General features: G+C 42.1%; 2 protein-coding genes across 4 annotated transcripts in view; both read right to left on the reverse strand.

Moving 5' to 3' along the window:
- Window positions 1-1018: 1018 nt before the first annotated feature.
- Window positions 1019-17010, reverse strand: CYP4V2 (cytochrome P450 family 4 subfamily V member 2). Its single transcript, XM_075027176.1, has 11 exons — window positions 14568-17010; window positions 12508-12620; window positions 11551-11636; window positions 9758-9948; window positions 9270-9339; window positions 7921-8047; window positions 5866-6057; window positions 4364-4466; window positions 3881-4015; window positions 3530-3709; window positions 1019-1893 (listed from the first exon to the last, which is right to left on the reverse strand). The coding sequence occupies exons 1-11, from the start codon at window positions 14776-14778 to the stop codon at window positions 1718-1720; spliced, it is 1584 nt and encodes a 527-aa protein (XP_074883277.1). The 5' UTR covers window positions 14779-17010; the 3' UTR covers window positions 1019-1717.
- Window positions 17011-17033: 23 nt separating this feature from the next.
- The window catches only part of FAM149A (family with sequence similarity 149 member A), a 35594-nt gene continuing 24630 nt past the window's right edge, over window positions 17034-27997 (reverse strand). The window contains exons 5-14 of one of the 3 annotated variants that reach the window (XM_075027145.1): window positions 27871-27996; window positions 27540-27716; window positions 25523-25713; window positions 23946-24100; window positions 22715-22818; window positions 22261-22488; window positions 21840-21960; window positions 20888-21028; window positions 20428-20506; window positions 17034-19633 (exon numbers count right to left, since the gene is read on the reverse strand). In XM_075027145.1, coding sequence (XP_074883246.1) covers window positions 19560-19633; window positions 20428-20506; window positions 20888-21028; window positions 21840-21960; window positions 22261-22488; window positions 22715-22818; window positions 23946-24100; window positions 25523-25713; window positions 27540-27716; window positions 27871-27996 — 1396 coding nt within the window. In that variant the 3' untranslated portion in view covers window positions 17034-19559. The remainder of the gene's footprint in view (window positions 19634-20427; window positions 20507-20887; window positions 21029-21839; window positions 21961-22260; window positions 22489-22714; window positions 22819-23945; window positions 24101-25522; window positions 25714-27539; window positions 27717-27870; window position 27997) is intronic. The other 2 variants (XM_075027155.1, XM_075027164.1) reach the window with 2 other exon arrangements.

The raw sequence follows: 27997 nt of genomic DNA on the forward strand, positions 1-27997 counted from the left end.
TGGTAAAAGAAAGGCAGCAATTAAAATAAACTATTTGTCAAGGTCTGTGATTTCATTTATGTAAACTAAGCAGTTACATCCTTTCTTTTTGTAAGATCCTCATAAAATGGTAAAACCTAGGTTTATCAGAATATAGAGAATTTGGCAGGTTCAAGGAAACCTCTAATTTACTTGGAAAACATAGGAATTCTTTTATCTCTATTCTGATGTTCTACAAAGCACAGCAATATCCCAGGAATTAAACCACTAAATGTTGTTAAAAGGGCATAAGGAAACAGACAAAAGAAAAGCATCCCTAAAGGTCAACAAAACCAGTAAAGATAGATTACTCCTTTCTTACTCTGTAACACATTATTCACTAGGGGTGGACCAGTCCACATTAGCCGTATCAGCTCTGACCTCCAGCTTCTCATCCAGTTCCCCTCTGCAGGTCACCCACAGCCCCAGAGCAATCTAAAGGCGATAACACACCTAAAAACCCCACCGCCAATCACGGGGGCAAGAGCAACCGCTGCATCGGCAGATAAAGACAGAGGTATGGCTATCGGTGTGCATCCTTCTTTGTACAGTGCCGGGGTCAAGCTGGGTTAACACACACCAGCCAAAAGAAGTCCCAAAGCATAGGGCAGAAGTAAAGGGCAGACCAGCTAGAGGACCTCAGCCTGGTCTAGCACCACCTTTTTCTTCAGTGCTTACAAAAGTCACGGAAAGTCTGTTCTCCAGCTGTGTGGCTTGTTGCAGATTTTGACCTGTCTTGAAGGTACAGCCAGAAACTTTCACAGGCACTTCATTCCGTCATTGTAATTCCTCTTTAACATCAATTAGCAAGAAATTCCCTATGTTGCCTTCAGGACTCTAGAAGGCAAGAGCAGACTGGCTCATTGTTTCAGCTTTGACTAACACAGTAAAATCTGGTCAATCGATCACCCCAGGGGAACCGATGATAAGAAGTAATTATCCATCAGTAATTTACCTGCACCCAGGCATGCAATTTTTACAGATATAATTTCATTCCATATTGAGGCATAGTAGAAGTTTATTCTCAGAATTTCTAATAATACAGTGTTTCTGTCATTATGAAATCCTGTGTGAAATTTGCACACTATCTAGTTCATGGTATGATTATACAGATTAATGCTTATGGTACACTTTGCTAAAAAATAATTCAGAGCACTCACTATTTAAGAACTACTGTAAATGCTTACAAAGGAGGAGTGCAATTATCAGAGATTTTTCCTTTGTCTTCATAGAGGCAGTCATCACCAAAACAGAAAAAAAAAGTGCAAAGTGGAAGAACTGATTACTTGTACCTTTCAGAACCAAAAGAAACCTGAAAACTATCCAAAGATTTGAGACTATCGAGTTACCTCGCAAATGCTATGGAATATAACCAGTTCACTCCATCACAGGCATTACTGTTGTTACTACTGTAATTTAAAGTTTTTTGCACTGTTGCAATAGAATAGTTTCATCCGAGTAGATAAGGCACTAAGATTTGATGTTTAAGGACTTGGACTTCAAAGATGAACATGAAGTTCACAGGTACTAGGAAACTACAGCAATTTAGGGCTATTACAACATCTTCTTTAATGAAACAATCAGTAATGATTGTAGTTTCAACAAATTTCCAGGTGTCCATCAAAATATCTGATTTAAAAACATATCTCAGCTTAAATAGCTTGGAAGTTTTTGGAAAAATAAAATCTTGAATTCCCTTTCATTCTGATCCAGCCTTTGGCCTCCTCTTCAGCTTAATCCAGATGCCATTATTTGGACGAAGAATCAGTTCTCCAGTTATACCAAGCTCTTCTGGCTTTTGACATGAGTCCACCCAAAAGCGCCGCAGGATGAGGGCTAGAAGAGCTTTCTCCTCCATTTGTGCAAAGCGCTGACCTATGAATTACAGGGCAGCAAAAAAAAAAGATGTTATTGTCTGGTTGCATCAACAGTTGCTGCATTCGCATGCTCACAGCAATACCCCTAGGAACAGAGGACAGCAAAGACTGTGCATTTGCCTTGAGAATAGAACTGGCCTTAGGCCAAAATTGAGGTCATATGGATACTAGTGAAACCAGCACTTTTCTCTGCACCATAACTCTGGCCTTCCTGGCACAATCCACAGCACATCCTCCTTCCCATAGTATGCAGAAATCAAACAGCAAAGAGGAAACACTTCACATGGAACTAATACAAAACACAGCCTTGTCATGTCTCTTGGATGGACTAGGCAAGGAGGAATGGATGACAGACCAGAGCAGGAGAAGATGCAGCACGAGGACTGCAAGGAGAGACAAATCCCACTGTTCCATATAGGCAGAGAGGAGCAAAGGAGATACAACTGCAACAGAATGACAGACAGACCTTCCTTTAAAGAACACTAAGCATCACACACACTGATCATTTGCTAGCACAGAGGGCAAAGTTCAATTTACATTTCAGAGAAGGGTGGAGGAGGAAAGGGGAGAACAAAGAAATATGAGGGAAACCAAACCAAGTGTCACAATCCAGGCAGTTCATTCAAACTAAACTGAAAATGGGAACAGGACACAAAACTCAGTGCTCAAAACTTTTCTGTGCTCCCCTCTGTATAATATGCACAGATGGATGTCTGTACACATGTACACAGTGGTGTATTTCTGCAATAATATTAATGAACCAACTCTCCTGCACTTGTTCCTATACACCCAGGAATTAGCTAGACTTGTAATATTAAATTAGATTCCTCTTTGGAACATGGGAAGACATAGTCTGCTGTTTTTATGGGAAGGGCACCTATTCCCAATGAGAGAAATTAAAAACAAACAAACAAACGAGCCAACCCTGCCCCCCAAAAATAAAACAAACAAAACCAAAACCCCAGAAGTTGTAGTATTTCCCATTCTTGTAAATGGCATGAAAATTGCTGAATGTTCCCCATCTGCACTTAAGATCAGTGCAGGGAACAGTCTTCTCCTCTGTCGTACAATATAAACAACGATGCCTCTACTTTGAAAACTGAGAAATTCTAAGTCTCCTGGTGGCACTTGAAGAGCTAACAAGTTCTGGGATGGTAGTAAAAACACCAGAGCAACAACAGTGTCAGAAAGAGGGGAAGGATACATCAGTTGCAGACAGTATGTTTGGGACACCCAGCTGAGATAGATTTTTCCAGAGCAAAACAAGTGCAGGACATTTGCCTTCTCTCTCTCTGTCTTGCTGACACTGAGGATCAGAAATTTGGAAGCAATCCTGTCCTAACACAGGAGCCCATTAACATGCTGCAAGGCTGCACAGGCAGTGAGAGGGAAACACCAGCATGATAGACATTGGCCTCTGGGAAGAAAGGAGCCCTTGGGAAGAAACAAAATGTGTCAGCTCAAGCACCAGGCTTGTAGGGGAGACAGTGCCCAGAATTCAGGGGGGATGGAGAGGGGAGACACGACCAGCAGGCACATAAAGACTTAAGTTTCTCATACACTCACTGCTGCCACAATTACCACACCAGAAGCAGCATTGTCACATTACAAGGGCTTACTCTTCAGCTACCTACCAATGCAGTTCCTGGGACCAGCTGAGAAGGGCACGTAAGCATACGGGTGCCTTCCCTTACAATTTTCAGGGAAGAATCGCTCAGGCCTGAACTCCTCCGGGTCAGGGAAGCTCTCGGGGTCTCTATGCAGGGCGTAAGTTATGACAAGAACATTTGTGCCTTTTGGTACCTGATATCCTTCTAAAGAGAAAAGGGAAAGGGAGAAGAAGGGTCAAAACAACAGCAAATAAGTGACTTTCTGTACACAACAGCAAAATAAAAAATAAAACAACGCTGCCCTTTACTTGGGCAACACCTCCACTGAGGAGATGCTAGCAGGATAGGAAGTGGCAAACACAGGACACTACTTACTAATACAGCAATCCTCTCTCAAGGCACGGGCAAACAGCGGAACTGAAGGGAAGAGCCGAAGGGCTTCTTTCACAACACACTCAAGGTATCGAAGCTTCTTCAAATCGTCCATTGTAAGAGGACGCTCAGTGTTGCCTGTTCAAAAGCAAATGGGGATGAGCGAGACCAAAACTCCCCATTTTTGGTGAAACAAACTCATTCCAGCTCCCTCCAGAAACGCTCATCATGCACCAAGACCACATAAGAGAAGGTGCTACACATACATTGAACATGCATGACTTGCCCCAAAGCCATAAAGTTGGCTGTACTCTCCTACAGGCCTTCCAGCACCCATCCCAATCACCTCTAGCTATTGAAAGCTCCAGAAGGGCCACAAGGCATGTTCCTACCTCCGCTTCTACATTTAGGCTTATAATGTATCACATCCCCACTCACAAATGGAAACACCACCACAACCCCAAGGCAGTGGGAACGGAAACGTACCAAACACCTCATCCAGCTCTCTGTGAACCTTCTTCTGGGCTTCAGGATTATGTCCAAGTAAGTACAGGGCCCAGTTCAAGGCAGCTGCTGTTGTATCATGGCCCTAGAGGTACAGATTTACAAAGAGACTCACTTCAACACCATTCCTGTGCACAAGAAGGCTTTGTAAATACTTGGGTGTGCAAGTAGTATGGAAAGTGAGATTTATTTGTCCCATGACCACGAGAAAAACAAAAATCAAGAGTGAAGACATCTATCCAACATGCTGATTATCAGGATGTAAGATGACCCATGATTCTGTCAGGTGCCTGAAAACTGCCTAAAATGGAAAAGTGTTGAAATAACCCAAGCAAACAGCGCTCTCTTCTGCCTCCCAGAAGGTGCATCAACTACCAGTATCTACACAATGGAACAGATGTATATTCATGTTTTTGGTTACTGTCCAGTCAACAATGTAACATCTGGGGAGGCAACGACTACCACGGGAGAAATACAATGGACACAATCTGTAACCTTTACAAAACTATCCAAAAAAAGGTACAAAACTATCCAGAAAAGGGTCTAATGAGACACAGTACAGTGGCCATAGGAGGAAATACTTCTTGGCTTCCTATGAGAAGGGGGATCAGCTACTACAGTTCTCAGCACCACATAACAACTTGGAAAGGAAAGGAAACAAAGAGAAGGGGAACACACAAAAAATGGGGGGGGGAGGGTGAGGGCAGGGAACAGAAAAGGGAAAAGTTGACCAACAAAGGATTTTGGTACTAAAAAGGAGCACTTGTGAAGTTCAGGATACTGTACCTCTTCAAAATCCAGCTATGGAGTAGTACAGGAATGGTAAAATGGGAAGAGGGTTTCTTTAGGTTACAACAGCAGTAATATGACTCTGAATTAAGCTCTTCTGAGATAGAATTCAGGTCCACCTAATGGATGTGTGTGGAAAACTTGTGAAAGTCTTGTTGAGATCCTTCATTGGACAGGGAACCAGGCACAAGATGACAGTACCAATGCACAGTTGTTGACAGAACGAGGAGGTTACAGCCAATGTGGCAAGGGACAAAATGTGAGGAGAGCTGACAAAATGCAAAGCAAAACCCTTTAGAGCTCTCTTGAGCATTAATGAGGTTTGCAACAGGAGCTGAGAGCCCATGGCCCACATCAGCCATTAAGCTCTTATTACACACCTGCTTTCATGAGTAGAGCCTGCTCACATAGGCAGGGCATACCACATGTGTATTGCCCAACATTTTGCCAGGGCACACAATTCTGGCTCAATTGTTTCTATCCTTCAGTAGGTTCTATCCTATAGAGATTTCCTCTTGGGTTTCCAGGACTAAAATAACTTCATACTAAAAGCAACCTCCTGAACTAAGAAAAGGAGGAGTCACCACCAGTAAATGGTGAATCTTGGGTTCTGGGAGAAAAAACAAAACAAAACAAAAAACAACAACAAAAACCACAAACCCAAACCCATCAACAACCCAAAGTTCCTTGGGTACCTCAAACATGAAAGTATCCACTTCCTCACGAATGTCCCTGTAGCTCAATTTGTTCCCTTCATCATCTGTTGCACTCAGCAGCATGTCCAGGAAAGCTTTTCTCTTTTTGGAGCCACTTTCTTCATAGTTACCATCAGTATCACATTTTGTTTGCTTGGTGTTTTCAAGTTCTGCAGCTTTTTCTGCAATGACCTGAGATTAGAACCATTATATTAGACATGATGCATGCAGCACACACGCACAGTCTGCAGCACACACGCACATTCTACATCACGCAGATTTGTCCCAACTTACTAAAACAACAACATCCATCTGTAGCAGTCTACATGAGCTAGTTAGCATAGCTCTCAGCATTAGCTTATGAACTTTAATTGACTTTTTTGTGTTAGTAGGTGAAATATGACCAACCCCTCTTGTCCCAAGCAATAGAATGAACCCTGAATAGCCTTTGTGTGATCAAGAAAATAGATAGCCAAACTATGCAAACAACTTGTTGATCCTCAAGAAGTGTAAACACATCCAGAATATCTGGAACAAGCCAATCTTGAATGCCAACAATAGTGATAGCAAATCAAAACCATCACTACAATTTGAACAGACTGATCACCAAGAAGATATTCTCTACCCTATACAATAACTAAGGAAAGGATCACATCTCCAATCTCTGCAGAACCCAGGAGATTGAAGAGAAGCCAGGGCACCCCACACCCTGCATCAGGACTACATAAAGCACAGCTGGAAACACTACACTAAAGCTTCCCAAATTTTCTTCAGTATGAAAGCAATGGTTGAACTTCCCTTTTGTAGGTCAAAGAACAGCTCCAGCAACAGACAGAGACTTCCTGCTGTCACCACCGTTGTCATAACAGCAAAACAGAACCCTTCAATAAACTGGTATTGCTCTCAACAACAAAATAATTAAAATAAAGGGTGTAGAATATGTAATTCTGTTCAGAGGAAGCACTGAATGGGAAAAAAAAGTAGTTTTACACACACACACACAGTTTCCCTCACTGAACATACACATACAAAAGCAGATATTGAACCACCTTTTGTCTCAGTGCATTCTGTCAGCACCTACACTAGGTGATATTATTATTTACTGTTCCTTTGTCATCTTCTAAGATTTGTCTTCTTATATCCAATGCAGCAGCCCAGCATTGGAAGAGAGCAAGTGTTACCGCAGGTCCCTTTAAGAGCCTCTCTCATGACTCACTGATGCAATTCCCAATAAAAGGAAGCAAAATATGAACTACTTAAAACCAATGCAGAGTCAATGTGGCTCATTATATGTAGTGAAAGTTCAGAGATTATTTCCTTTGTTGTGGCATTGATATAACGACATTGTGGGGCTCATACACCTATTTCAGGGAAAGCGGCCTCCCTGGGAACATTCTAACAGTAGACTTGGGAGGGCAACCATTGGCAAGAACAGCATAGAGGCTATTTGGTGAGAGAAAGGGGTGTTACCTGCACAGTCTAACACAGTGAGAGAACACTGCGTTTTATGCCCTCAGTGACGTATGCTTAACGGTTTCTGTGTCAAAGTGTCCTATTGCTGAGGTGGGGACCTGCATGTGTTTGCTCATCTCAACCGTTCTGCTCCAAATAGGGGAAAATGAATACAGGCTTCCATTTCTGAGGGCTGGACCAAGGGACATTACCAAGCAGAGAGCCCTATGCTTACTGCTACAAACTTGGCAGTGAGCTGTTGCAGGCAATTCAGATGTGGAGCATCTGGGGCAGAACAGGAGTTCAGTGAACTCTTGTTCATTTTGGTTGGCAAGGACCTGTAAGTCCTGTTACTCCCTTGGAGTAGTATATTCCCTTGCTTAAATATGACAAAGTTCCTGACAGAGAAGTCAGCTGTTGTGTTCTTTTCAGGGAACTCCTTGGCATCCCAACAGAGAGAGAGTTCTCCTCTTAATAGATGCATATCAAGGGAGTTGAACCTTACCCCCATTTGGAAGCTCTCTACTGAGTGCAAGACTTTGCTCCAACAAATAGAATGTACTGTTAATAATAATAATAATAATAATAATAAAGAATCTATACTGTATCTGTAAAATTGTGAAGGATTTTGAGGTTCCTCTCATGCTCTCTTCCTTCCTTGAACAGCATATATACAAGATCAGGCCAAAGCCAAGGGCTCTTCTGCCTCTGTTGGATTAGATCACTCATCCTAGGGGCACAACAATTACATTATGTAACATTTCCTGACAAAAAATACGTTTACAGCAGATTTTCAAGAACCAAAAAAAGTTCTACCTCCCCCAGTGAAATGGAGCTTAACATATTGTGTGGGTTTAAACCCATTCATCTGAAAGGAAGGAAGTTCATATTTGTTTCCTGATTTTAAACCATCTCAAAATTTCTGTAACTTGTCCCAGCATCCAGCATCACCATGATTTATATCTTTAAGCACTGAACTCTGAGAAGGAGAGCATACTGTCATTTAGTGGGAATCCTCTTGAAAAAGACATATTAAGTCATCCAGTCCAGTCCCACTCCACATCAGTAAAGCACTGATCATGCTGAAAAGATATGTACAACCTGAAAAGACTACGTGTTGAGGACTCCAAAATATCTGCTCTATGACCTCAAAAAGTCATCTAAAAGCATTACATTACTACCTGACTATCCAGGTACCATAAATGCCAGACTGCACATGAAAAGTATTTGAAATAAAAATTATGAGACCTCAAGTATGCTCAAACACAACTGGAGTATATCTGGAAGGGCTGATTGTCATTGCTATTCAGCTCTTGCGCATGCATTTGGCTGCAGAAAAAGACTTTGAGGAGAAATTATTACATTTAGACTGACCTCAGGCCAGCCCACTTGCAGTACCATTTGGGAAAGGCCAAGGAACCAATGACAATCAAACCCTCTAATTCCACCCCTTTTTTGCAACACGTATCTCAACAAGCCCCATCAAGGCTAGGGGTGAGAAGCCACAAGCAGCTGACCCACCAGTGTGGCAGGAATATAAACCATGCTTTGCCTAATCCACTGGACAGTCACATAGAGTTTGAATGGTGTAAATACTGCCGTGAACTGCAGAGCAGAAGTGCCTCAGCTTTAAAATGCTGTCTAAAACACCACCCTTCCAATTCTGCCAGTCACGCTGATATGAAATGTTGCAACTCTGTTTTTTTTCTAACCTCCTGTACCAATGGATTAACTGAATGGCAGCTGACCCCTCTTCAAAGCCTCAGCCTCCCATTGCATATACTCATATCAGAAAATGCATCAAAAGCTGCAGGTTTTCCTGCCTTCTTGGCTTTCTACCTCCACCTGTGACCCTCTGGCCCTCCCTCCTGGCTCACAGCAGATGAACTCCTGACACCAGCAGCATCAACTCCAGCCCAACTACAAAGTAGCCAAGGAAAATTTCCATATACCTGTAGACAGCACGAACATACTCAGAATCCTTATTCTCCTGAGCACCCACATTCTTGCCCATCGCCGTTTCTAGGAGGAGGAAATCATCAATGGTTCACAAATGCAAAGTAAAATGCAGAGTCCCAGTACACAATAGGTTACTACTGCTCCCAGTCTCTGACTGTCACCACACCATCCTTTCAACAGGTAAATACACACATCCCGTTTCAGGTGATGAGCTGACTACATTTTCATGCCCAGGAGCCCTGCCCGTCAACACAAGCTCACTTCAGACTGCTACCTCTGCCCTGCCCATCCCACAAACTCACCTGCTCAGATGCACACAAGACACCCTAGGAGGAAGGATGACCTTGGGAGGATGGAAATGCATTCACACAATATGCAGGGACATTCCTCTTCAACTGTCTCCTCACACAACATGGCACAGCTGTACTCATGAGCCTCTGCATCATTTGCAGCCACACCACGATAACTGAAGAGGACTTACCACAGATGATATCAAGGGCACACAGAGTGATGTATAGAAAGACATCAAATGGTTCCTTGTCAACATGCTTCTCAAGTTTCTCCAACAAAATACCTCCTTGTTCATTCATAACCTCTAGAAAGTCAGTTAAGATCGCAAAGTGGAACGTGGGAGTTATCATCTTCCTCCGTGACCGCCACTTGTCCCCAGTGCTACAAAATTAACAGGGAGAAGGAAGGGTTAAAAAGTCCAAGTCAAAAATAAAACCCTCAGCATCACAGGAAGCACACAGTAAAAGCTGCAGCCTGGAACACCTGCACAGATGGACACGCTGTAGATGACTCTTCAAGCTGTCCATAGCACTCCCCACCCAGAAGGAGCAAAATGGAAATATTTCTTGCTCCAGCTACCTTCAAAGCACAAGCCACCATTTCTATAGCTGCTCTCAACAAAAGGAGATGCCAACAAGCCCTCAGGCAATACGGCCTCATGCTTGCTCAGTGCACAGGCTCAGAGGGATCAAGTGGAAGCCATCTGTAAAACAAACCAGCTATTTAGCACCAAGACCTCAAGTCATCACGCTGTCTCTGTGAATCACCACCCATGCTTGCCTTCAACCCCTGACTAGGAAATGAGGATTGCAGAGAACTAGGGTCCACAGACATTATGCAATTAGTGCCTCAAGGCCTGGCTGCAAAGTACTTCCTTGGAGAGAGGCAACCACCTCCCACGTGTCAGTGAAAGAGCATGGAGCCACAGCTGGTGACACCAGCTTCCTGGGAGTTCTTGTTCGCTTTTTCTGAATCACATGCCCCACAGGCACACAAATGGCAGCTCTGCTTACAGGGTAAACCATCACACCACTTCTGTTAGCCTGCTATGGACCATGGACCTCAACTTTCTGCACTTTGCTACTGATAACTGCCTCCTTAAGGGCCATGAACAAAACTCGGGATAAAAGGTATTCCTCATCCTCTCCCATAAACTTGCACCTCCCACACCACGTGATCACAGCTGGCTTTCAGGACACCATGGTCCCATCACAAAGCACGAGGAGTTTACCTCTGAGGGCTCCAAACAGGCAACAAAGCTCCACTGCTAACAGGGGGACCTTGACCTTCTCACACAAACACAGAAGAGGCGCAAAGGCACCAGAGCCACTCTACGTTCACCTTGCTCTGACTCTTGAACATCTGCATCATCCAGACCAAACTTCCCTTGACCCTCCCAAGACCACAGGACACCAAGCCCTTACATCACTGGTCCCCCCTCTCTCCACTCCTGACTTGCGCTTTTACCCAGGCTCACTTCTTCCAAGCCTCCACTTCACGAGGGAAATGAAGGACAGGGTACAGATACTCTCCTATCCTACCCCAAAGCATCACCAACCTCAGACCCATCCTCCTGGTTGCAGCACCACCAGCTGAGATGATAAGCAATGCACACAGTCACAGTTCTGCCACAGTCTGACCACTCGACACATATCACAACATTCAAAATATCCAGTGTATAGCATCACAGAGTGAAAGACACCACTTGCCATAGGATACAACTTCCCAAAACACATTCATTTCAAGCCTCTGGGCAAAAAAGTAACAATGGCCAAATTTGCCAAGAAACAGATAATGCCAAAAGATTTTTATTGGGCATTAGCTGCTAAAGAGCAACCAAGACCATCACAAGCAATAAGACTTCTACAGCTATCACCTACATCTCTGTCCAGAGATGCACACAGCATTCCTGCCCCCAAGCCCCTTCCTATCATATACCCTGCAATTTCAGAAAGACAGCAATGCACCTGCATTTCACTATACCTTGTCAGAAGTCCAGTGCCCAACCACGGCTGCAGGAATTTGTACAGGTATGATTTTTCTATGTGTTTTGAACTGCTCAGAATAACCTGTCAGAAAAATTAAAGCAGAGGAAAAAACATCACTTGTTGGATGGAGAGAGATTTCTTCAGATGAGATTACTTCACACAACCTCAGTTCCTCCACAAAAATGCCCTGAGCCTCAGTAAAATTCACAATATTTCAGTACAAGCTGGTACACAGGGGAAACATTGAGTTCACACCCTCAAGTCTTTCAGTAAATATCCCAATCCTGAGAAACAATGAAATACACAAAACCTACCACCCCCACTCCCCTTATCTTCCTGAAAAAGAAAAATCTGTGTTACAAAGTCACAGGCAGAGGTCAGAGAAAACCCAACGGTTTCCAGCCTTAACCAAACTCACAGGAAGTACCATCTCTCCAATAAACACTCCAACAAAGAAACAACTCTATCTTCCCAGATCAAGGACAATCATTGTCAGTAACAAAACTAATGACTACATTTCATGGCATCAAGACACACCAACCAAGTTCTAATGCAGAAGCCAGTCAAACAGACACAAGCATTGCAACCTGCATTTCATAATGTTCTGTCCCTATTTCAGTGGTCCCATCTTCCCTGCTATCTGCTTGTCCATTCTGATCCTGGGAGCAGGAGCTTTCACACATGTGAAAACAAAGCTAAAGGAGATGCTTCTTTGTATAAAACATACTGAGTTGGTGGTTTCATTTGCTGGCCATCTTATTTATTTTTTTCCAAGACTAGGCTCTTTATATTCTTCCGCTTTCAGCCCTTCTTTAGTACTGGGTCAGAGGACAATCTCAAGTAAAATCAGACCAAGCCCTTTTTTGCAAAAATTACACTGAAAGAATAGAAACTAACAGGTTGGACACTGCTTTGCATGACAGTAGAATAGACAGGAGATAAGAACACTCACCTCCACATTGTCAGGGTGATACAAAACCAGGACAGGTAACGGTCCTATCCAAATTTTGAGCAATGGCCAACTCCTGAACTCTTCAGCGTAAACTTGTAGTTGTTTAAAAAAACCTGGCATGAAAACAGCATATTAGAATTTTTTAAAAAGGGGGTTTTGCTAAAGCAAGACTTCTGTAATGAACTCTTTTTCACCATATGCCCTGTAATTATGTTTTTGTTGTACTTCTACCTTGCTACTATAACAAAGCAGCATATTTTGCACCTAGCTATTAGCTGTACTGCAAGACCATTTCTTTATGGCTGCATTCTTGATGGCACTCTATTCTAGAGAACCCCCTCCTAGCTGTAGATAAGGCAGCTTGATTTAAGCAGTCTCAAAGCACTGCAGCATGGGCCTTCTGCATTGCAATGCTCTTTGTAACAATTAAAGCCAAATCAAACTTTATCAAGGCTATGCTTACATTTTGGCTTATCTGACACTAGCCAAAATGCTGTATCAAGTTGCTTCTTTACTTTCCCAGTACAGCACCAAGCCTTTTCCTGTCTGAGACCTCATTGACAGGTACTACATTTGTGGTGCATACACAAGTGATGTCACGCACAGTAATGGCAGAGCACTGCACAGGAACCAGTAACACTTGAAATGTCTAGCTTCTGATAGCTGGACTCCTGAAGAAAATCTTTGGAGCCCTTACACTGTCATTGTCTACAAACAAATTCTTTCTTACTCCAACATGCTTAAATTCTCTAAATTCGCTAACAAAGGAGATTAGAGACTCCACAGAACATAAGAGCCTCCATCAAATTGCTTTCTGGAGAGAGAAGCAATGTTCTTTATTGTTTTGGGTTTTTTAAGAAGATTTAAAAAGAAGAAGAAAAAAAGAAGATTTGTCTTTCAGTCAGGCTCATATACACATCCTGACTATGATCCTGCTACTGCTTCCCCGAAGTCAGCTTCAGGGAAAGCTGCCTGCCCTTGCTTCCACCAAAGAAAGATATCTCATATCTCTGTTTAGATATGGGGTTGGATCCAGAGGAAAGATGCGAGTGTGTACCCTGGCAAACAGAGGGACGATGTCTCAGCATGTGTCAGTACTGGGCACTGTGCGCGCCCATGCTGTACTCGTCCTTGGCTTCACCACGCTCCCACGACCCAGTCGCTCTCTCTTCAGGCAGCGTACCTGGCAGCACAGCCAGTAACGCATGTGCACAGAGCAGACTGGCATACACAGGCATCACAAACACACCCAGAGGAGTCTGCTGGTCCACTGACAGCACAGCCACAGCCACTTTCACACCACTGACTCCTCAAGAAATATGCTCCTGTGCAAAACCGAGTGCCAAACAGAAGAGGAACATGTAGCACATTAGCAGTCTCTCAAGTACCTGGCAAAAAGAAGGTACCATTGATCAATGTGAGAACAGAAAGGTTTGCTTTTGAGGGATGTACTGCAAATACTCCGCAAGTTCTTCTGCATCTAACGCATAAATCTAAGGCACAGTTAATTCCAAAACTGACCCAGCAACTCAGCATGCTGAAGTCCCTTGTACATGTTCACTTGGGGGAAGATAATTGTTTAAAGAAATATTTTTCCTTTACAAGCTAAAAGCTTTGTTTGGATTGCAGCTAGCAGCCCCGGGGACACAGTGCTCTGCATTGTGAAACAGCACTTCCTGCAAGAGTATCCACCACGCCTCCCTGTCACAAAAACATATTCCACGGCATTCTTGCTCCACCTCACCAACAACTGGAAACAGGTCCCAGTCCAGCATCTGGAAGCCGCTATCAGATTGAACCTCGAGCTAATCTTTGACCACTAATAACGCCACATTTCTGCAGTTCCTCTCCTTTTCCCTCTACTACCCACTTCTCACACAGTTCCCCTCTGCAGATCGCCCACAGCCCCAGAGCGACCTAAAGGCGATGGCACACCCTACAACCTGCCCCAGACAGCCGCAGCTCGATCACCCAAGCACCTCACCAGTGCTGGCTCCTCCAGCAAAGCCCCATACAGCGCAGGGGCCTCATAGCTGGGCTGTGGCGTGAGCTGCCCTTACCTTCTCCCTCCCGCTCCAAGAGCAGTGCATTTCCCAGCAGAGGATAGCAGGGGCCGATACCCGGGATCGGCTTCGTCACCCACCATCGCCTCCAGTAATCCATCAGGGAGGGCAGGCAGCAGGCGGCCACAGCCGTCAACAGCAGAGCGATGACCCCAGCCCCCAAATGCAGCACCTGGGGTCCCCCTGCGGCTCCCTGCACGACCTCCATCACCACCTCCCAGCCTCCTGCTCCCAGCCCTGATCCCTACCGGGGAACCGGCACTGCCTGCACCCACAGCGGCCGCACTGCAGCCAGCCGAGTGGGCCGGGACCCAGGCTACCAGAGCGGGAGGCGGAGCTGTCGCACGGCCCCGAGGCACAGCTTCCTGCCAGGAAAATAAACAAAGATATTAAAAAAACCCACATGTGGAGAGGCTGTCTGCAAGCACTTCCGGACAGCAGAGCAGCCCCGGGGAACCGTGCCATTTCCCTGCCCTCACTTGGCTCTTCTGACTCAAGTGAAGAGTGAGAAAGTTCTTCGCAGGACCGTGCAATGCCTCAGAAGGAAAAGACACAAACTGCTGTCAAAAGAAAAAACACTTTTTTGCTGATTTGGGAAGGATGGGTTTTCCCAACATCATCTTTCTCCTGTTTTCAGGTGCTCGGGGAACACCACCATTTTGCCATACAGAACTGATCCAGTGCTCTCCAACACGATGCCTGAAGGGTTTCAAGAGCTTCAGATGGGCAGTACCTTTCTTCAGTTGGGCTGATGACTTCGAGGGGTTACACAAACCAGAGCCCATACAGGCCCACAATCAAGAGCAGCAGTGCAAGGCATGCTGATGCTTCTCCGCTCAAATGGCCTTTACTGATCTCACTGTCGAACACTCAGTCACAGGCTAAAGGGTGCCAGTAGCACGACTGGCAGCACCAGCACCTGTGTCATAACTTGCAAAGTGCTTGGGTAGAAGTGGTGCCATACCCGCCGTATATCCTGCTGCCCTTCCTGCCTCAGGAGGATCCAGAGTCCCTTCTTTCTGCTGCAGGGCTGCTGAGCACCTGCTCCTCAAAGCCTCCAATGCTCACAAACCTTGTGGTCAAACAGAAGTTCGGTGAAAAGACAGCACGGCTCGCACCCAATTTGCAAAACTTCACCCCCTGAATACACCACAAAAGCTTTTTATAGCCATAGCCATGTTTCTCCTGTCTGTTTTGTACCAAAATTTACTGCACTGACTGCACTGGCATTTTTAGTAAATCAACAAACAGTGTAAACAAAGCAACTAAGATAAGAAACACAAACAGAGAAAGCTCAAAACATCAGAAGTTAAGAAAGGGCTGATGACCCTTGGCAGCAGAGGGCAGTAAATTTTGGCACTTTGTTCCTGCAATCTGCCAGCAAACACTTTATCATAAATGCTGACTGTTGCATTTTTCTGCACAGTAAACATCTGGAAATGAACTTTGCTGCTCTTGCTGTTATTTGTAATGGTTTGTGACAGAAAACAGCAGATACATATTCTGTCTTGCAAACACATGAGACAAGCTACATAGCCATCAGTGCCCTCTTTTGTTCAGGTGACATCCCAGGAAGGAAGGAAGCGTGCAGGATTAAGAGGCCCACCTTTTGTCTTTGTAACATGGAGATCAGCTGGGTAATTTTACTCTCTTTATAAAAAACCTTGCCGTTTGTTGCCTTCATGGAGCTGATAACTAGATGCAGTGGTTAATTGTGATTCTGAGTCAAACTCTGTGTTCCTAACTGCTGATAGCTCCTTCTGCAGGAAAAAAACTGAGAAACTGTGAAGCAGCAGGAACAGGGTGAAAAGCCACAGGGAAAGCAGTCGGGAACACAGCAGAACAAACACTGCAAAATCCTGCCAGCAGCTGGCAACAGTGATGCTGCCAAGAAAAAAGGCAGTGGCTACAATGGAATGAGATGTAAAAGATATACCCAAGAAATAAGAAATGAGAGGCCTGGCATCTTTGAGGCCTAATTATGTCACTGAGACTTGCATCATTACAAACCCTGGAGGATGTTCTGTAGGAGAGGAGTTTTCTACCAGATTGTGATTAGCATTCCTTTTTTTACTTGGAGAGCTATTTGCTCAGTGTTGGATTTCAGCAGGCACTCCACTAGTTAGCGAACCTTTGCTTTTATAAATGCATGAAAATCTGCTTTTACTCAGCCTCTCACCTAAGTGGAAGCCTATCTGCCCGTGCTGACAGAAGGCACGCATCCTGTCAGGCAGCTATGTCAGCCCACAGGCACAATGGCAAGGCAGGCTTCTGGTGGTCCTTAGAACCCGGGGGTCCTGGTGGACAACAAGCTCCATATGAGTGAACAGTGTGCTGCTGCGGCCATGAAACCCAACAGGATGCAGGCTGCAGCAACAAGGGCATCACCAGCAGAGATAAAGGAGTCATTAGCCCACTCTGCTCAGCGCTGGTCAGGCCACACCTGGAATACTGTGTTCAGTTTTGGTCCCTGCTACACAAGAAAGATGTGGACAGGCCAGAGAGGGTCCAGAGAAGGCCACAAAGATGATCAAAGGCCTGGGAAGCCTGCCGTATGAGGAAAGGCTGAGAGCACTGGGCTTGCTCAACCTTGAGAAAAGAAGGCTTAGGGGAGACCTTACCACCATGTTCCAGTATTTAAAGGGTGGCTACAAAGAAGATGGAGACTCCCTTTTTACAAGGAGTCACATGGAAAAGACGAGGGGTAACGGGTACAAGTTACTCCTGTGGAGATTCCAATCAGACAGGAGAGGAAAATTTTTCACAATGAGAACAATCAGCCAGAGGAATAATCTCCCCAGGGAAGTGGTGGATTCCCCAACACTGCACACTTCTAAGATTTGGCTAGACAAGGTGCTAGACCATCTTGTCTAGACCATGCTTTTGCCAAGAAAGGTTGGACCAGATGATCCATGAGGTCCCTTCCAGCCTGGTATTCTATGATATGATGATTATCAGGATGTAGGATGACACACGATTCTGTCAGGTGCCCAAAAACTGACCAAAAGGGAAAAGTGTTAAAATACTTCTGGTAGCCAGCAAACATCCCTCTTCCCTCTCTGCCACCTGAGTGTTCCATTGCTGCTCTAGTAATTAGCAGATCTTTCCTTCCCTTTAAACTGCAGAAGCAGATGCTTGCTGCTCTGCATTTCTGTCCATTCATAAATCTAGTGACTGAGCTCCATCACTTCACAGAGGTCAGCAATCTTCTTTCTTTCACAAAGTGCCAGATGATGAACACTCTTCACTGTCTGGTTCCCACTTTTGCCATTACAGAACCAAACCGGCGCATATTCATCTTTTCATTTAGTCCACAACGTAAGGTCTGAATTGCCATGAAGTGCTGCAAGATGTTAAAAGACACATTGTACCATCGTTTCTCTGCATTCTCGTCAATGTCTATATACTACAGAACAGAGCACTCATGAGAGCGAAAGCATATTTTGGATACACCACTGAAAAAGACTTAAATGTGAATTTTGAACATTAGGTCAATTTGACCTAAGATTTCTGAAGAAACTGCATCAAATTGACCCGCAACTGTACAAAATCAAACTCCAAAGCAAAAGCATTCTTTCTCAGATACTGTACCATAATATCACCAGTGAGTAAACTTAGTGTAACCAAAGGAGAAAAATACTAAGCCAGAAAAGTAATTTAAAAATGCTTTCATTTACTCATAAGAATGCAGTGCTTGATGACCATTTACAAAAACTAGAAATCTGATTAACAGTACAGATATAAAACATACATTACAAACGCTTTGCCTTGGATTACCAATCCTTGAACATTCATAAAAAGAAGTGAGGAGAACTGGTATTAGTTCCCAAGTAGAAGAAACCAATTCTACTCTTAACTGCACAACCTGGGCAAATAATTTTTCTCCTCATCCCTTTCCCCTTCAACAGCTCTTCAACCACATTTACTTAAACTGCTGGCTTTCTGATAGAAGGACGAATCCCTGACTGTGAAGGCACACAGTACTAATAGCCAGGGACATGATCAGGGCTGTAATCTTTGGGTAGAATGCAATCCCAATCTCCAATCTGATCTTCCCATTTGGGTCTACACAAAGAGGTATAAAATAACGCTTTCATCAGTTAAGTTTTCATATTAAAAGTTTGAAGGCTTAGATATTTCAAAATATGATAAATTTATACGATAACAATTATTGTTATTATTTTAGTGTTATAATTGTTATATTATATTGTTACCATTGTAATATTTTATAAGAAATCTCAAGAAATGGGAACAGCCTTACCGACTTGTCAAGCATGCAGGTTCAATTGCTCAGCACCTATAAAAATGTTTGGCCCGACAAGGAAAGCATTACCTCCTGTAAACACAGTTTATCACAGCAGTTCCCATAGCTACTGATGATTAGAACACTGAAAGTAGAAGCAATGAATGAATTCCATCTCAAAAGAATTAAAGGAAGAAGAAAAAGTAGCGACAGACAATACTTACCAGAGAACAACTGCAATAAGCAGACAGACTGAAAAATGGAAGAATGTTAAAACAGCAGTTAAAGAGGAGATACCACAAACTCCTGTTTAGAAGTATAAATTTTATATATGACCGAAGTTTGGATAGGCTAGAACATCTTTAACACTGAGGAAACGTCAAAAAGCAGGAACAGGACTTCATGGCCTAAACATAACTTACTTGCTTCTGTAGGTAGAATAACAATTCCCTAAGGAAAGACAGAAAAAGGAGGAATGCCTGAAAAGAAAGTGCAGCAGCAGCAGCAGCATCTTGACGCTGCAAACAGAGCAGACACCTCAACCATTTATTTCATTTGCTCTAATTTTCAATCTAACCGCTGGTCAGACAACTTTAAAAGAAGGCAATGCAGGCATCCTGAGGATTGCAAGGCTCAGCAGAAACCAGCATACTGCATGTTCTTTGTTACACAAGATAGTAGCTGGCAAATTTAGTGCTTGAGTCTCCCATTGAGTGCAGGAGGTTTCTGTATCTTCCTAAGCTGGGTTAAGAAGCAATCTGAAATCTCTTCCTTGAGGCTGGAGGATTTCTCTGAAAGGATCTGTAGTAATGCTGTGAGCCTAGAAAGATAAAACATTGTTTGTTAATTGTGGTAAAATCTGAAAGACACACCAAGATTATTTATGAGTTAATTCCATCAGCCTGCTCTGATCCATGTTTGCTAACCCGCCCATACTCTTACATCACATTTTATATAATTATGCCAATCATATAATTATTTAAACTCAAGGAAATTCCAAACAATTAAAGGTTATGCACAAGCACTCAAATACCTCAGGAACTAGGCCACGTAGGGCTGCTGTCTTTTTCGGTGTTATAAATGGAAGACATAGTTGCAAATCAATATTGATTTTTTTTAATTTAATTAAGACAGCTTTATACTTATGTTAAAAATGCACATTTTCACTTTTCTTTTTCCCCAAATAAAAAGTTTACTAATTTGGTGAATTTATATCATGCTAAACCAAAATTTTTGTCATGAAAAAGTTCAAAGACATGTATTTGTGTTGCTACTCTAGTAGCTGCAAAACATCTAGCTTGTACACTAGATATTCTTGCCATAATTGTAAATATGCTGAAATCTTAAACAACAACAACAAAAAATTAAGATGAGGGGGAATCCTTTTCCTTCCATGTCATAACAATGAAAAGAAGCCTTCCAGGATTCCTAAGTCAGAGGGCTATCTCACACCAAGTGAGAAGAAACTTCAAAACCAAACTCAAAAGATCCTGCCAAGCACACCTATTCTTTTATGCCAAGATGGCTCTCCTGAGCACTTTACCTCTCAACTGTACTGTGGGTTAATAGGTTTTGTTGGCCTTTTGCCTTCCAAGTGATTCTTACTTTGCCTACCTATTAAAAATCCTTGACCTGTCCCTCTGTGGTTAGCAAAATCCATGGGAGTCAGTGATCTCTTCTGAAGTGTGTCTGTCTGTAAAAAGGAGAGACGTACTATTAGCCAGTGCGGTATGCTTATCTACTGAAATGGTTTGATTACTGTTTTCACAATCTAGTCCAGCAGAGTGAGTCCTACCAAGCCGCAAAGCTCCAAGCAGTATTAAAACTGCACAATTCTAGTACATAGACACCCTCAAAGGAACTGTTTGATGCATTAGACCAGAAAAAAATCTCTTCCTCATACACTAGTCTTGCTTTTCAAGGTCCCACACCTTCCCAAAACCTTTCAACATCCTCCTCTCTACAGGTAGCATGAATCCCTGTACATCAGAAATCTGGGGAGACACAGTAAATGAGTCCTCCTCCACAGTGGGTGTGAATGGAAGCCTCTTCACTTTTCCATGTCTCTACTTACATTGTAACATACCCTGAATGTATGAGTTGTGTTGGGCCTTGAAACTTGACCAATAATAACAGTTCTTTCTCTGAGTGGCCGTTGCTCTGTGCTGCCAGGCACTGCGCTTGACACTCTGCTATGAGCATACCGTCCTCGATGCTGAGAGAATTAAAAAGAGGATTGAGAGAATGCAGCAATTTAATTGGTTAAAATAGTAATTTTTCCATTGCCATACAAAAAAACACAAGAGAGAGAGAAAGAAAAATATGTCTTCACTAACCCAAAGCACCAATTTAAGGTAATTCAAGGGTACTCATGTTTTTCAAACAGGTTTGAAACTGTTCCCTAATATTAGTCTATAATCCCCAAAGGCTTATACTAATTAAAATAATAATAATAACAACAACAACAACAATAATATTAATAATAATAGACTTTACAGGTGTCTCAATTCAAAATATTATTCAGAAGCAAAATAATATCAACATACCAATTTACTTGCATTCTGGTGATTTATTACTTCCCTATCCTTCAAAAATAGGTCAGTATCAATAAGACTTATCCTTTTTTTTTCAGTCAGTATCCTTTTCTACTTCAGCATAATTTACTACTTCTTATAACCTAACTTTAGTGAATAAAACACTGAAAAGAACTACTTAAATCCAGATGCCTATAAGTGCAAGGTTATTATCTGGTTGGTTGGTTGTTTTCCTCTTTTTTTTTTTTTAAAACCAGATTTTTCTGTTGTCAGAGAAAAGTCTTTCCACCATGATCTGTTTGTGACCTAAGGTTTTTAACTGGCTTGTCTTGCATTCTAATGATACCCCAATGTAACACACATTAGCATGTTAAGACCATGTATTAAAAACAAACCAACACAAACTGTAAAATTATTCAACAAGTGACACAGAGCGATTTATTTCCAAATAGCTCAAAGTTCTTCACCAGAACAAAAATGAACACAACTTACACAGCTCTGTTGCAATCGAGGTACTGAAAGATATTGTTCAACAGCCTCTGAGTTTATTGGCGGTAACTTGTTCCAGGATGTAGGTGCACGAGCAGAAGACAAACGATCCAAGCTGGCACCCCTACAGAATTTTAAGGGTTCCTCTTTTAGGAGAATTCATATTAAAGATTTCTTCACTGCAATAATATGAAATTATTAAGCAGTACATTTCTTTATAGAGCTCAACTACAGAAACAGCACCTAATATAGCATCAAAAAAATAAATGCCTCTCCTCAAAAAACAGTTCTGCTTGCTTTCTTTTTCTCTCTGAATTCTAGAATCAATAATAAATCTGAGTTGTCAAGTATTTTGCAAAATTCTTCACTGGTGAAATTTCAGTAAAGTTCTGAGGAAAGCAAAGAATAAAATGAAAAAACTCACAATTTAGTCCCCCTAAGGATTTCATCATTGTACACACTAGGAGCTTTTGAGGAGAGTTGGTCAGAAGTGAGAGAAGGTAACCTACAATGGCTTGGTAGCTTCCTAGAAGATGCCAGCAGTACCCGAGATGATGAGAGAATACTGTTATCAGCAATTCTCCCCAACCTAGCATGCACTGAATTTGGAGCACTGGAGCCAATGCTATGCTGTTTATCTTCTTGCTCATTCCTAGGGAAAAAGGAAGGAGAATGACATAGGGAATGAGGATGAAGGGGAAAAAAAAAAGAAAAGGATTTCTTAACAGAGCATCACTGCAGCCTCTACAAATCATTATCACATCAGTGATACACACAAAGGAGATGACTGCCTTCTTATTGCCTTTTTATAATTGCAAAACATCTTTTACATACTATGAATTATGATGCATTTTGAAAATGTCAATACTAACACCTACGGTATTTTTTCTACTGTGGCAACATGCCTCTGTTGGAGTGGTTTTGCTTGAATTGTCATCACACCATTCAAATTACTACAGAAGTTGCTGGAGAAACGGTGAACCTAGTAAAAGCAAAACATGCATTAACCTTTACTTTTTTGAAGGAAGACCTCAAAAAGCACGTAGTTAGGAGACATTTAACTTGTTTCTTAGAACAGTTTCTGTTAAGATGGTTCAGTAGAATTCTCAGTAGTAGATGGGGCAAATATGTTGTTTTGCTTGTTTTAAACAGATTCTTACAAACAGAACTTGTGTAATTTAGTTACTGAATTGCAACTCAATTTGCAATCTAAGTTTCAGCTGAAGCTGGAGTTCAATTCTCTGAAGTTTCCGTTTCCCCTCAGCACAGTCCAGCCCAGGGGCACAGCGCCTGGGCATTACTTATCTAAGCATTTTACTATTTCTGGCTGCTGGGACCACTACAGAACCAAGCGCACCGATGGGGAGCACCGAGACTGCTGTGCTACCTCTTCCATGTTTCTTATCGTGCTACCTAACAAGCATGGAAGAAGAGCAGACAGAAGAGAATGAAGTCACTTAAACTGAAGAGAGACAGGGAAAAAAACCAAACAGAAGCAGTGGCTGGAAAAGAAAAAAATGTGCTAAACAGGAGCCAGGGAACAGAGGGAGGAAGCAAGCAGGACTAAAAAGGGCATTTTATCAATACAAACATGAACTTCCACAGAGACAGGTAAAGCCTAGTGCCGGTGCACTGGTGGATATACTGCAGAGTCCCCTTTTATAAGGGGCAAAGGAAATGAAAAGGAATGAGAAAGTCTGAAACTCACAGGGTTGTGAGTAAAGCACTTCAAGTTGCAGCTTCACATCCCTGCAGTCCAGGGAAAAGCCTGATTTTTTTTCTTAACTCTACCAAGAGGAAATGACTTGACCTATTTTCTAAGGATGAAATACAGTCTAACAAGTGGGTTTTTTTAAACCAACTTCACCAATATCTTAGTGGTAAACGGCACCTTTAAGAACCACCAAAGAAGAACAAGTGATAGTAAACGAAATGCGCATTTAATGAACCTTCATTTTAAATGAGATGACATTTTCAGTATACCTAATTAGTTAAAAAAAAAAAAAAAAGGAAAGAAAAGAAAAAAAAAGAGCCCTTTCTAGCTTCAGCCAGGACTCTGTCCCAGGTTAGCATAAAAAAGAACACCATTTAACAGAAAGTTATTTTTACCTGTGAGGAAACAAAATGAGACCCAAAAGATACACTTCGTGCTTCAGAGCCTCTGGAAAGAGGAACACTCCCAGCATCTGCTGTAATACGAACGACTGGCAAATGTGGCAGTTTTGCTGTAACAGCTTTCAGTTTTTCCACCTGTTTGTCACACTCTGCACAACAGCAAAAAAACATAGAGGGAATATGAGGTATTTCGTATGTTTACCAGCCATCACTTGTTCGGATTCAAACAATATTACACTTCACAGTAAATAAAGACTTTCATATAAAGTTCCCATGGTATTTAAAAATCTACCATAAATGATGTTCTTCTGAAAGCATTCCCATTTGTTTATGCTTTCTCTGACACTGACAAACAAGTTGGTCTATACAGGTAGAGCTGGAGGAGGGTGTTTGTTTAAGAAAATACTGCTAAGACTCTTGGAATGTTATTTAAAAATTCCCAAAGATTTTTTTTTAAAGCAGAAAAAAAAAAATTTAAAAAAAAAAAAGTCTATTGATCCTATCCTTGCCTGACAGCAGCTACACAGAGTTTCATTTTGGGTATATACTGCCATCTTATTTCTATTATAAACCCACATTCTTTTACATTCCTAGTTGAATTCCTTTGGTTGGCTATCTATTTGTCACAAGTTTATGCCCCTCATAAAGATAAAAGAGCACACCTATCATAAAACTGCTAAGCTCCCCTCCCTAAACTATAATATTGAGCTAAACAATCCACCTGTGTTGTGGAAAGCCCTGTTATATTTCAGTAACACCTGAAATGCTAAGTTCTGATGCTGCAAGTATTCTAAGAAATTTTGCCATTTCTTACTATGTTGTAGACTTACATTTGAGGTTGAGTGTACGTTACATTTGAGGTAATTTCCAAAACCCACCCCCAAGTATTCTTCTATTACTGTCCTTTTAAAATACATTGAAAGGAGAACTGAAATTTCCCTCAACCTCCAAAGACGACACATGCACACTAAATTGAATTTAACTTCTAGTTAATTTTCCTAGCTTCTGCTTTTCTTCACTACACTCTGTTAGAATACAAAAACATAAAATGAAATGCATCACCATTTCTTCATCTATATTAAACTCATGAACTCCTGCACTGTCAGCAGGACTGTCTCTCTCTATCTGACTGCCTAAGGGCTCTTTTTATTAACAAAGCTCAAACAATGAGGACTAGGAGACTTTGATTCCTAGGTTCCAGATTCAGAACACACTGTCAGTGATCCCCTGCTAAGAGCACCAATTTGCATCCTGAGCCAGCAATTAAGATTATTTTTTTTTAAAACAGGCTTTCCTGCAATGAAGCTCTTTCAGTTAGTATTATTCCTTTTTTTACAGCTCATACAATCCTGCCTGAAAATTAGCAGGAACGTTTTTATTTTAGGTGTTTGCGTATGTATGCGTGCATGCCCATGGCAAGGCATTACATATCTTATAGTGCTGTACTACCAACATGATTATCTTAAAATAACCAGATTTCCCAAGCTTTATTTAAGGGGGGGAGGGGAGGGGGAGAGAATCACTTTTCTGAGTTTGATTCAATAAATACCATATCTGAAAATACCAAATACCTGTGATACTAGTTTCCCAATTTTTTTTAATCAGTTCATCCAATATTTCAATTACATTGCTCCAGATACAATCAAATACTTCAGAAGCCACGGCATCTTTGATACAGGCATTGGGAGAAACCGGGGGAATGCCACGCTTACTCCTCTTCTCAGCAAGATGCATTTTCTTTTGTTCCCAACTCTCATCATCACTAATAAAGGAAGCAAATTCAAATAAAATTCCATGGGGTTTGTATTAGAAGGAGGGGTTTTCCCCTCCTTCTAATATACCAAATGAATAGACACATATATATGGAAGAAAAGCCAGTCAGAAGTAGATCACAAAAAAATTCAAATTCAAACATACAGAGTACCTATGGGAACAGAACCTATTGAATAAATACAATGATTTCTTTTTCTTTTGCTTGCAGGTGAAAAATGAAAAAAATCCAGTCAGGGCATTACAACAGAAAGATCTGCAGCTCTAGAAGGAACAGCTTTATATGTGGCAATTAATCTTATTTGAGACTAAATCCTAGGCTTCTTACCATAAATTTAAGGGAACTATTGTCTGTTGCATTTGGCAGGAGGACTATCACATAGAACATTTCTTTTTTTATCACGTCCTGTGTACCTGCACACATCTGCAACACTCCACCACTGATCAAAGACAAACAACCTCAAAGGATTTCTGCAGCCTCACAAGAATAGCAGAGCCCATAGCCTTACACTCACCTCCTTCCCTTCCACTACTGTGTGGACAGTTACATTTTTTTTTTATTTTATTTTTTTCCCTCCCTCCCTCCCTCGGGAAGCACAGTGTAGCAACATTTCCTAATTTGGTCTTCTAATACACCTCTCAGGAAGAAAGTTTTAACCTTTCTCTTTTTTTTAATGCTATCATATTTCTTTCTAAGGAAATGCAATTTTTTTTTATGATTACATGCATGATCCCAAATTCATACTGGTTTCTACTATCTCCCTTTCTCTTCTCAGTCACTTCTTCCTCAAACTGGACTGCAAAATTCTTAACTATGAGACTTGGTTGAATGGTCCAACTCACAAAATGACCAAGCTATTTTCATATCAGGCTTTGTAACACCTAATGGAGAACAAGGTGTTTCAGAATTGAAGGAAACAAGAAACAACATATCAAGGAGGCACAAAGGAGAGAAATGCACCTTCAGTCAAGTCTCTCTCCCAAATTAAGTTTGCCTACTTAGCAAAACGAAGAGAGAAGAATCCTAAGAGGATTCTCGAACCCAAACCCTTTCCAACAAGGCAGCCACCCAGGCCCTCTCTTTCAGAAACAGGACTGAAAGGGTCTCGGTCTGGTTCCTCAGTTTTTCAGAACCACCATGTCTTTTTCTTGTAAGTGCATCAAGCTTTAGCACAAAAAGCTATGCTTTGTGCCCCACTACTCCTACCAAAGCTTCCCCCTTGTAGCAGTCTTTTAGAAAACAGCACATTACAGTCTTTCATCCACCCACAGCCTCATTGCTGGAACACTCAGCTGGCTCACAGGAAACCTAGGTTGCACTGTCAAGACGACAGCTGCATGACTCCTGTCACTCAACAAGAGTGTATCCTTGTATCCTGCACCTCTCCTCACAAAGCTGTTAGACAGTGCACAGAAAGAATTTAAGATTCATTAGGGCAGACAATGAGAACACGTGCAGTGTAATGACCCTAAACAACCTGGTGGTCAAGGCACTCACCTGGGGAGAAGGGATTCCTTCATTCTACTCCATGTCTCAGAATTATTCACTTTATTGAATCTCCATGCACAAAACACCTCACAACAACTAGTGGTTAAGACACATTCCTCTGACATGGCAGACGTGAGCTTTGAACCACCAGAAAGACAACATACCTAATCTTCCACCTGCCCAGTGAGTGCTCTGACCACTGCGCTACCAAACACAGGGACAGAAGGAACTGTATTTTACAGAAGAGAAACATAGTTTATGAACCCTGACTGGATTCACTGATAATTTTTCATTATATTCTTCAAATAATACATGTATCTGTTATTTACAGCTCCTTGTTGTCAAAGGCAAAATATTCTTCTATTTTTCCATCCATATCATAGATTTCTTCTTCCAGGAATGAATACATGGATGAAGCAGAGGCAGAAATCCTAGTGGAGCTTGAATCTAGTGATTTATGTATTGGAGATGCTGTTGGGATCAGTCTGGAGCCTGAAATGCAGAGCCTGAAAAAATATCAACAAATGAGAATTAAATATTCAGAGAAAGAAGAAAGTGTATATTTAATTATACTGAAATGTTTCAGTAATACAAAAGTAATATTTGTACATATTTCTGAAGAGGGAAGACCAAAAAGAAAACTTTAAAACATTAACATACTCTTTTCTATTACTAGTACATTCATGGAGGCCAGATAAACACTTAGTATCCACAGAGGTATCACTTCTGCTCTGAAAATGCTGAAAGCCTTCGTCCTTTGGCAGTAGGAGCTGCTTTCCTAGAACCC

The sequence above is a fragment of the Buteo buteo genome, chromosome 1 (genome assembly GCF_964188355.1).
Source record: "Buteo buteo chromosome 1, bButBut1.hap1.1, whole genome shotgun sequence".
NCBI classification, from domain to species: Eukaryota; Metazoa; Chordata; class Aves; order Accipitriformes; family Accipitridae; genus Buteo; species Buteo buteo.

Coding starts and splice junctions, on each gene's coding strand:
- CYP4V2 (XM_075027176.1), bottom strand. CDS start 14,778: ATGGAGGTCGTGCAGGGAGCCGCAGGGGGACCCCAGGTGCTGCATTTG. Junction 6,058..7,920: donor TTCACAATTTTACAGATACA/GTATAGATTCTT, acceptor TTCTAATCTCAG/GTCATTGCAGAAAAAGCTGC. Junction 1,894..3,529: donor TGGTCCCAGGAACTGCATTG/GTAGGTAGCTGA, acceptor TGTAATTCATAG/GTCAGCGCTTTGCACAAATG.